This window comes from Ochlerotatus camptorhynchus, unplaced genomic scaffold (assembly GCF_037179485.1).
Source record: "Ochlerotatus camptorhynchus isolate MF236.1 unplaced genomic scaffold, CSIRO-AGI_Acam_v1.1 ptg000428l, whole genome shotgun sequence".
Classification (NCBI taxonomy): Eukaryota; Metazoa; Arthropoda; class Insecta; order Diptera; family Culicidae; genus Ochlerotatus; species Ochlerotatus camptorhynchus.
Window position 1 is genome coordinate 935,478 of NW_027040914.1, and position 10,605 is coordinate 946,082.

A 10,605-nucleotide genomic window follows, 5' to 3' on the forward strand; every position below is an offset into this window, starting at 1 on the left:
AGCTATTTCACTCACCCCTGCATGTTCTGCATGAATCCACACACCCCTGATGTTATCTGTCAAACTTTCATAGCGAATCAAAACAAACATAGTGTAGTAATAGAATTTCAACTAGAATAGGGTACGTTAATCGTTTGCTTGGGACCAATAGGCTACTAAAGTGGTGAGCCAATTTAAAATCGTTAGTTTCGTATTGATTGTTGATTATAGTGTCCCGAACTCGATTGAACCCAAATTTTGTTAAACCTAAGAATCTACGTAACTATGTAAAACTAGAAATCAACCAAAACTCACTTCTTCAATTCATTCACCTATACGCAAAATTTCAATAAAAAAAACAAACTTATCTAAAATCTTAAATCCGAACTAGAGTCTGAGCATAAAGCTGCAAACAAAATTTTTCCAAAAATATATACAACTTCTGGCCAAAACCCGTTGGTTGGGCGCCAATGTGACAAGCGTGGAAGCTCAACAAAAACGAACCTTGCTTCCGCGCCAGACAGCAAAGCTGTCGCAAAGCCGCGATGTGACGAATGCCCGATGAGACTGCTGGTAGGATCACTTCCGAACACCTAGAACACGTGCAACCAAATATCCAACAAACTAGTCCAGAATTCTAACTGAAATCATTAAGGTTCAATTTACTTTGATGCATTTTCAAAAAATTCAAAAGCAGTTTTTTTCGACGCATTATTTCAGATTGCTAAAAGCTCGCGTCATTTTGTGTAGAATAGCAAAAGGAATCGAATAGTGCGAGCATTTTGCAATCTGAACTAATGCGTCGAAAAAAACTGCTCTTGAATTTTTCGAAAAAGAATCAAAGTAAATTGAACCTTAAATACGAGTAATACGACAGCCCCATAAAGTTTAAAATTTTATAGCATATATTCTCGATCAGTCTAGTCAAGACGCATAATACGTTCGCCTGCGTTTATACTTCTCTGCCTAACACGTCTAGTCCAATTGGATTAATTTCCTCTTCGTTTATTGTCTTATAATCTAGTACATCACCTGAATGAACGGGGTTTTCCGGCGGCTGATGAACCGTAGGTGGCTGGTGACACTCGATGACTCCGGAGCTGTAGCGTTGCGTACCGGTACGATGCGACGAGACGATGAACACTATGTTGAGAAGTATCGATGCGATAGATGCGATGAACTCGCCTCCCCGTGTGCTTTATGCTGGCAGCGGGCGGTGCTTGACGGTCGAAGTACAGCAGGTGACCGTTTTCTCGACCGCTAATATTCTCGGCAGTGTATAAGGACGTTTACTAGGTCCTCGTATGCCGTTTTCGAGAAGGGAAGCACGGATTGAAAGCGTGACGTCACTGGATACCTACAGTATCGTACGGTAGTATGACGGACCGAATGGTGGAGTACAGGGGAACCGCAATTTTCCGTACCGATGGCGTGCTTCCGGGGATGTAACGATCTTCTCTCACGGCGGTCGTATGGAAATGACGGGTATACGACGTGACCGTTCCCTGACGGTACTCTCCGGCTTTCTAGGGTGGGATCTCGCACGTGGTGACTTCCGGGGGCAAACCAGGTTATGCCCTAACCGGCGACCTTCGTTTGAAGGAAATCTTCAAACGACGAATGTACTTTAAAATCTAACACTTGGTGGAAATTGTATCAAAAGAATTACCTGATAAACGTTTTGCACTACTCGCAGAGGTATCTTTGGCATTTAATTGTTCACAATAATTTCTTGCCTTTAATTTCTGACTAGAAAAATTATTACAATTTTTAGGTTTTGTAGTTTTTTTCCTAAACCCCTTTTGGGTTCTATTGTACATTCTACCGCGAGGACGGGTTCGTTTTTTATTGGTTGAATGTAACCCCATATGAACGTCATGAATTTTTTTAGCTTGTCGCTACTCGCTACCAACGTGTTCGAGGGGACTTGTCCCATTGTAATTCTGTACATTTAAATTTAAATTTAAATTATATTTATATCATTGTAAATACATTTTTTTTAACCCCGTTACATCTTTTATAACCTCACTATCGGTTATCTGCTTGATAGTCATAGCAAGTGCGAGAGCAAGCGAGCACTGAATGGTTGATTATGGTAAAAAAAAATTGATCAATTTTCAATAGTTTACTATTGATAAACAACTATAATATTTGCACCAAACAAATCTTACCTCAAATTTTAATCAAGTGGTGTAATAAGATTCGAAATCCATTCATAATTTGACAGTTTTTTTTAATTTAAAATAGCAGCGAGCGTGACGTGATTTACGAAAAGATTAATGATTGAATTTTAACTCAAATTTCAATACTGCTCGGCCGCTTGCATCAATGGAAAACTGGGATCGTCCCATTTTACAACGGTATGACTGTTTATGCTCTGAAAGTGATCAGGATTGAGGTGCTACAGTCTGAGGATAACCAATAGTGCATATTTTACGAGTTTAAAAATCGCTTCGGTAAAATCTTAAAAAACCGACAACGCTATTTTCGTTCTTACGTTTCACTCTGTAGCATCTTGCAAACAAGCTGTCTGAACTGCCAAAAATAGTGACGTTTAATCTTTACATGCAATGATCTAATCAAAGTAAAAGGTAGTTAGGCCAAGGGGGCGACACATCTAAATCTCAATTCTAGATGCTCAACAAATCTCACACTAGCAAATCAATCTCCGACAAATCTTCTTTCATTTCTCGCATCTACTTGCATCGCGCATAATATTTTTGCAGGAAATCTTCAGAATCGTCATCAATCTTCTTTCTATCTACTAAGCGTGTGCGCAGCAAAGCACAGCAAAACACAATTAGATAGAGTCGCTCCCCTCGAGTTAGGCTGTGTTTCATTTGGTGAATTTTCACTTAAATTTGACAGATGTAAAATTTTCAAATAACCTGCTATTGTACCAGACTATTTTCTGACCGACCAGGAATCAATTTTGACAAACATCTCGAAAATCGGACGATCAACAAATCAACATTTTCTAGCATTTTAATTTATTTCGAAGCGTAAAATTTAAGTGAAAAATTACCAAATGCAGCACAGCCTTATTTATTTTTTAATCATTGAATTTCGATTAATTTGAATGACAAAACAGAGTGACAGTAATCTATACCTAGATCGGATGTTTTTTTTTCGTATCGGTACCTCGAACCAGGGTTGCCAATATAATCTGGATTTAACCCAGAAGAAAAATCATATTGGCATATTGATTCGTCGGTGCTTAAAATTGAACATATGAGATTAGAGATAAAGCTTGCTGTACGTTCCATAAGAGCAACTAGATTAAAACTCTGCATCTATAAATATATCTCAAATATTTCCTCTTTGAAAACAGAAAATAAAACTGAAACAGTGGCAACCCTGGCTCTGCATGGCTGATGCAGCTGGGTACAAATGTAGTTTGTTCTACCTACACCTTATTCCTTATAATATGGTATACCTTGCTCCTCTGACAGTTGCTTTACAGTTCGGGTATTCCGTATCGCGACGTCATTACCTTAAATGTGCTGACTGTGATCGCAAGTGGACTGAAAATGTAGCTTCTCGTTGAATAATCAAGCAGGAAAAAGCAACCGAAAAGTGACGCTGCCATTTTGTGCCATTTAAATTCGCGCAGTGAGTGCTAGGATCCGGCCGTAATTGAAACCATTTAAGCAGTAATTGCATTAAAAGCTTTCCGAGAGTGCCATCATGGCAGGAGCTGAAAAGTGAAGCGAATCGAGGACAAACTACTAGTCGTGGCTGTGTGCACGTGAAAGGTGTCGGATTATGTCAGAGTCGGATCAGCAGCTGGACGACGATGCCTCCGGACTGGATGCTGCGAATCCCAGCTGGCATCGATTGCTTTTGGTGGGAAAATGCAGCAGCAGCAGCTTCCTTTCCGATGCGACGACAGTGGCACAGGAGGAAACGGAAGAAGAGGACGAAATTTTGAGTGTGCTGCGGAATGAGAGCAGTGGGAATTATGATTCGGGGAACTTTTCATTTTCGGAAAGCTCCAACAAAGGAAAGACCGTGGCAAGTCCCGCAGGGTGTGGACAGGACCTTCATCAGAGATTCGTACAGTTGAATACAGAGCTTTACCAAGCAAAGACGGAGCTGCTGACGTACAAGTACAAATGGAATGAAATTCGAAACGAGGTAGAGTTACAATGGAACAAGAAATACCACCAGGTAGTCGATGAGAAGGTAGCATTGCAGCAGGAGGTAGACGACTTGAAGCAGCAGCTGCAAACAGTGGTGGATTCCGTTGGCTTTAGTGAGCAACGTTTGGAAATTTTTAAATTGCGTTCCGATTTGGACCAGGTTAGAATCCAATTGGAATGCAAGGATCGTGCCAATGGGATCCTGAAAGAGAAGATTACCGAACAGTACTGTGATAAGGAGAACCTTTCGTTGGAGGTTAGGAAGCTGGAGAAAATGCTGCTGGAGGTCCGGAGTGAACTGAGCTCAACGAGGACCTCCGAAGTGTGGTTCCGGAATGAGTTACATGTGTGCCAAAATGTGATTGCCAATCTGAGGGAAAGTAATCAGTTGTTTGACAAACGACTGAGTCAGGAAAAAGTGCATAGTGATCGGATGAAGGTAGAACTGCAGCAGGTAATACGTAGTGCAGAGCAAGTCGAACGGAAAGCGATAGCCGAGAAGTCCGGTCTTCTCGCGAGGCTCGAAACCATTGAGGCGTCCAGTCGATTAGAGAAATTATCTGATTTGATAGAGCAAGAGCATGTATGCAAACATAATGATGCTTTGGAAAAAAATGATTCGCTTCTCGAATCAAACAAGAATCATGAGCGTGAAAACGATCAGCTTCGATCGAACATCCAGCTGCTCGAAAGCACTCTCTCCAATCAGGAGGCCATCATTCAATCGTACAAAGGCAAAGAAGCGGAAACCACGTCCAGACTATCTTCGATGGAACAGGAAATATCAAGGCTGAAAAATGCCAACGCAAGAACGGTGGAGCAAAACATTGAACTGCAAGCATCCATCGCACGGCAGAGCTTTGCCAAGCGAGAGCTAGGTGTCAGCATTGGACATCTGGGGGCGCAGCTGAAAGTTTTATCGATAAACTTTGAAAACACGCGACGGGCGCTCAGTGTGAAGGAATTTGAACTTGGGAATCTGCGAAAGGAATTCCTTCAGTTAACCGAGCGCTGCAGGAAACTGGAGGGATGCCGGATGGAGCTGGAGAACACATTGAAGGCAAGTGAGCTGCAAGCAGCAGCGATGTACGGTCAGTTGCTGGAGAACTTCCAAAAGATTCAGTCGAGGAACTTGGACCTGGAACTGAAACTGGGTCAGTACGCTGAGTATGATGAAAAGTTCCGGAAAAGTGAGGAACTGGTCCAAAAACTACGACGGGAGATTTCCGAGCTGCAGGAAAAGATTGTACAGGAAGAAGAGGTTGGTATGAGTCCCACTAGCAGCAGTAGCAGTGCCGCGGAGGGTAGTACTTGCGGTAGTAGTAGCAGCAGCAACAGCCGTTCGGAGGAAAAGCTTACGAAAAGTGGCAGTGTATGTCCGAAGCACGGGAATCCAATACCGGAAGACGATACTAAGGAGTTGAAAATTCTGCTGAAGGTGATTGAGAGTGAACATCGGCAGAAACTGAAGCGATACGAGTTGAATAATCGTACGCTGTTCAAGAAGGTCAAGGAGCACAGTCAAGCTAGAAAGGTGGCAGAGCAGCATGTAGAGGCGTTGGAAAAGGACGTCAGTAAAATGTCATCGCTTCAGTGTGAAATGGCTGGAATTCGTGAGAAGAACCTTCTGCTAGAAGCAGATCTGGAAGCGTTGCTCAAAGAATGCCACCAGCTGAAGAGTGAAAAGGCTCGATTGGTATCGTCGATGGAGAACAACTGCCTGCTGAAGATCGACGAAGATATCTGGAGCTCGTTTCAGCGGATTTTCTCCGATCTCCGCGACAAGCAGGTGACGGACAAGGAGAACAAGCGACTGAAGGAGCTGCTCCAGATCAGTGGAAGAAAAATTACTCAAATGGAGGAGGAACTGAAATATTCCCTGTCAACTTCGGAGGAGAAGAGCACGGTGATTGAGAATCTAAAGCTGACCAACGAACTGCAGCGAGTGGAGTCGGACGATATCCGGTCGGAGTTAACGGTGAAAAGTATCCAGCTGGAGGATTCGCACCGCATGATTTCGGATATGAGTACCAAGCGTAGCTCGCTACAGGACTCCATCAACGGGCAGCAGATGAATGAAGCGAAGCTTCGGACGGAGATTGACTTTCTTCTGCAGCAGTTGCAGGTGCGGGATGTTCAGCTGGAGACGGCCCACGAGCGGCTGAGGCTGTACGAAGAGTCCGAACGGATACTGGCTGAATCGAGGCAACGATTCTTCGACGATCTGCAGGCGTTGAGGGATGAGATAATAGCCGAGAAGCAGGAGAAGCAGCAGCTGCAAGATGAGGTGAAGACACTGCGGGACAATATGGCACAACTGGTGGATGGTGACGATAAGGTAAGGGTGTTAGCTGAAATCCAATTTTTCCTAGGGGGTGATTTTAATGTATTTGTATTTGTGTATTTTCAGAACTTCCACTCGGTCAGCCAACCGGACAGTGTCAACGTTTCTTCCGGTGCCAGTTCGGTTCCAACTGGGGCAGTACCCAGCTATGACGAACAGGCACTTAAGGCGCTGCTGGAGGACTGCTCTCGGCGGAATAGTTCCATTCGGCCACTGCAGGAGTGCGTGGCTTCGCTGCGGGCGGAGATGAACAACCTGAATGCGGTGGTACGGCAAAACGGGGCCCAGCGGTACCATGTGGCGTCGTTGATGGAGGAGCTGCAGGATGCGACCAACGGTACGTACAATGCTAGATGAGCTTAGGTTTCGACTTCAGGAAGTTGGAGCAGTTATCTGCGCACTTTCAACTGGTGTGAAAGTGATGCTCAGATGGTTGCAGAAGAGGTTAGGTTTGAAGGTTAGCGAAGAGCTTAGGTTATTTATGCAGCAGGATGATCTTTTCACGGCAAACTTCATTTGGATTTGGAACTTAAAAGGGTTTAAATTGTTTACAGAATACTCACGTTTGCTTTCGCGGTCGAATATTTATTGGTTTTTGCTTAAAAACTTAATTTTTTTCTGTCGGATCTTTGGCTTGATGATTTCTTCGGTAGCGGATGATCCCCAATGTCGCTGTCAAAAGTTACTTTCTTCTCTAGTTTAGAGAGTGTTTCGCTTTCTGAGATACTTTTCCAAAAACACGTGTATGAGCCGCTTTTTTCTCCGGTCAAGGAGAGAAGTTTTCACTCGAGAGTCTTTTCGGATTCAATGAAGAATCTGGAGTGAGCTTTGAACTTTTAGTGGAACTACTTGGGTTTTTTTCTCGGGTTTTCTCCTGCGATATTTTCCACATTTTTACGACTCTTATTCAGGTAAAAAACGGCGAAAATGGCTGCTTAGTTCAGCACTAAAACTGCATCGAAAGAGAGGACTAATTTATATTCATGAATTAAATCGTTAAGGGTTTCACTTTTTTCAACTATTCCTTCTAGTGAACGTGCACGTTTTACACTCTTTAGTAAATTAGTATGTTCTCTCTTTATATATATTCATCAATTGCTCTTAGTCTATTCATCAGTTTCAATAAGAAAATTTATGTTTGTATTTTCAATAAATTTTTATGTTCTGGAATTATTCTCTATTCATATAAGTTCATATTGATCACTAGCTTACACATAAAGTATTTCGTTGTTCCGCTCTCTGAGTCATACCTGTTTATTTTCGTCTCATCGGTGCTGCGGTCTTCAGGGTGATCAGGTTTGATCGTTCGCCCCTGGAATAATATGCTCCCAATTGTCGCTGCGCTCGTTGTTGCGTCCCACAGGGTGGTCTGGCTTTGACACTTGAATCAATTTCTTCTTCTGTTGCTTGTATCCGTACAAAACAGTGATGACAATGTAAATTTTCAAGGTCCGAAAAATTTCCCCGCTGTGTGGTTTCGAGGTATGTTTTTTTTTTAAATCTTGGCCAAGCTTTGAAGTTTCCATCAAAATATGGCAACACCAGTAATGACTGTCTTAAAATGTATTTTTCCGTTGTGTTTTGTCCGTTAACATTGATACCATTAATTTTTTTAATGATCGCTTCGAAAGCTTCTACTTGGCTATCTGCATTAGTCTTGTATTCTTTCCTGTTTTGAAGAGTTTGTATTTGCTCTTCCTGTGTAGCAAATTTTTCACTCATCTTGTTTTTTTTTAATTAATAAATTTCTACCTGATAATATACTAGCGTCAACTCTGATTTTACTCACACTTTAATCTGAACTTTGTTGATATTAATGGCCTAGCAGCTCGCCATTGGTCTGCTCCTTGCCACTGGACGTCCTTCTAGGATTTCGGTTGGCCTATAGCTTTTGTGATATTTTCGGCCTTCAGCCGTGGGAGTCTGGATTTGATGAACTGGTAGCCTGGTTGCTTGTGGTCTGCTTCTGGCCTTCAGCCGTGGGAAAGTGCGGCGTTTTGTTACTCGTTCATGTTCACTTCAACCAATGTCCGGATTTTTCTGAAACTTTTCAGATCACTTGGCTATTAGCCTACTTGGCTTCACGAGCCCAAATGTTCGAACTATCTGACCTTTGTCAGATTGACACTTTGGCTCAACGGCCCACTTGGCTTTGAGAAGCCCAAATTTTAGAAATGTTTTTCGGTCGAAACCTACTTACAATTCCAAACAGTCAGATTTATCCTGACTGGAAATTCGAAGATTCTAAACGCGCAGCCGTCCTCCAATGGTTCCTCTCTGGAGCCACCATGTAATGTCACTGCCAAAAGCTACTTTCTTCTCTGATTAGAGAGTCTTTCGCTTTTGTGACACCTATGCCAAAAAACAGCTTCTTGAAGTTACTTTTTTCTCCGTTAGGAGAGAAGTTTTCACTTCTAAGGATCGAGAGTTTTTCGGATTCAATGAAGAACCTGGAGTAAGCTTCAAACTTAACTTTATTTTCAATTTCTGTACAAAATGATCTTAGGTCTACGTGTTGCATAAGTGATTTATAATTATGTAAAAATCTTTCCTGTTCTTACGGAATTTTCCATGTCCCTTTTAATACAGGGCCTTTCACTAGTTTCCTAACTTTAAGCTGAAAAAATGCCACTTGTCCTTCAAAGGGCTAACTTATATATTGAGTCCTTATGTACTATGTCCTTTTCAGAACCGGGATTTGGTCATCATTTTTCTAAGTTTATTGGTTTATTTTACTCAGGTCTGAAAAGGTTAACAAATAAGAATTTGAAACATTTGTAGCGCTTAAACAGTAAATCATATCCTTCCTTAAGGATAAACCGAGAGGGAAGATTATGCCTTATGGTATACGCACGTGGGCGTGTTATTCTTCACTCGAAAGCATGAGCGTTCCTAGATAAATAGTGCAGGCATATTATGTAAACGAGCGATCGTTTTTGTTTTACCCTACTTTTCATTTCATTTTCTTGAAACTGGTATCGACATCAACGGACCTTGTGCAACTATGTGGATTTGCTTATGGCTTTGATCTGTAGATTACTTGTCTCGCGGTAACAAAAACTTATTCCCTGAGAAGTTGGCACATTAAACATCTTAGGTAGTAAAAATTATCCTCCTAACTTATGACGATCTGGTCTAATGATATTGTGCATCCTAATAACTGCATTTAGCACCTCACATCCAAACTTGCTATATAACATTATCCTAACTGTTGATGGGAGGCTACCAGTAGCTAACTTAACTAAACATGCTACTTCCTCATTAGTACCTCCTGCATCTTTAATCACCTTAACATTACCTTCCTTGGCTCGTTCTGTCCTGGCCTGATCTCTGGACTTGGTCAGTTTAGGTAGTGTTTTCGAGTAACTAACAATCCATCCGGGAATTTGGCAGGTGTTGACCACCTGATTGCGCAGAGGAGTTGATGGCAACAATTAAGTCAGCTTTCCTCTCATAGACAGCTTTGATAACAGCATCATCATGCATGTCATCAATTGACTTTCTAGAGAAAATTGCTCCAGCCAAAGGCGTCAAAACAATAAAGCCAGACTCCACTGCAATTGGCGTATACATGTTAAGTATATGAATTGAAACTAATGACACCTGTTTCATGGTTAAGGTGATGCCTCTGTTACCAGAAACCTTAGGGGCATCCAATGGGGCAATGGACCATGAGGTGTTCAAATTCCTGAAGTCAACGACTAACCTCCATTTTTTTGAAGCGTCGTCTGACTTTTTAACTTAACTTTTACCTTTTTGAATTTAACCTAAACATGCAGGATCCGTATTCGGTTTCCTCATCAGGATCCGTCATCAGGATCCGTATTTGGATTTCCCATCAGGATCCACGTTCTTATGCTCTATCGGGATACATATTTGGATTCCTCATCGGGATCTTTATTCGGATTCCCTATCGGGATTCGTTTTCGGATTCCCTATAAAGAGCTTTCTTCAGATTCTCAATCGGGATTCATTATCGGACTTAACTTTAACTTAACTTTTACCTTTTTGAATTTAACCTAAACATTCAGGATCCGTATTCGGTTTCCTCATCAGGATCCGTATTCGGCTTTCCCATCGGGATCCACGTTCTTATGCTCCATCGGGATACATATTTGGATTCCTCATCGGGATCTTTAT

At 42.0% G+C, this 10,605-nt stretch overlaps 1 protein-coding gene across 1 annotated transcript; it reads left to right on the forward strand.

Annotated features, from left to right (window-relative positions):
* Positions 1-3,478: 3,478 nt before the first annotated feature.
* LOC135711227 (uncharacterized) lies at positions 3,479-8,161 on the forward strand. Its single transcript, XM_065234011.1, has 2 exons — positions 3,479-6,459; positions 6,532-8,161. The coding sequence occupies exons 1-2, from the start codon at positions 3,745-3,747 to the stop codon at positions 6,820-6,822; spliced, it is 3,006 nt and encodes a 1,001-aa protein (XP_065090083.1). The 5' UTR covers positions 3,479-3,744; the 3' UTR covers positions 6,823-8,161.
* Positions 8,162-10,605: the final 2,444 nt, after the last annotated feature.

Excerpts from the sequence above, each read along its gene's own strand:
- LOC135711227 (XM_065234011.1), top strand. The coding sequence starts at position 3,745 with ATGTCAGAGTCGGATCAGCAGCTGGACGACGATGCCTCCGGACTGGAT. Across the intron at positions 6,460-6,531 it reads TGGTGGATGGTGACGATAAG|AACTTCCACTCGGTCAGCCA; the intron begins GTAAGGGTGTTA and ends GTGTATTTTCAG.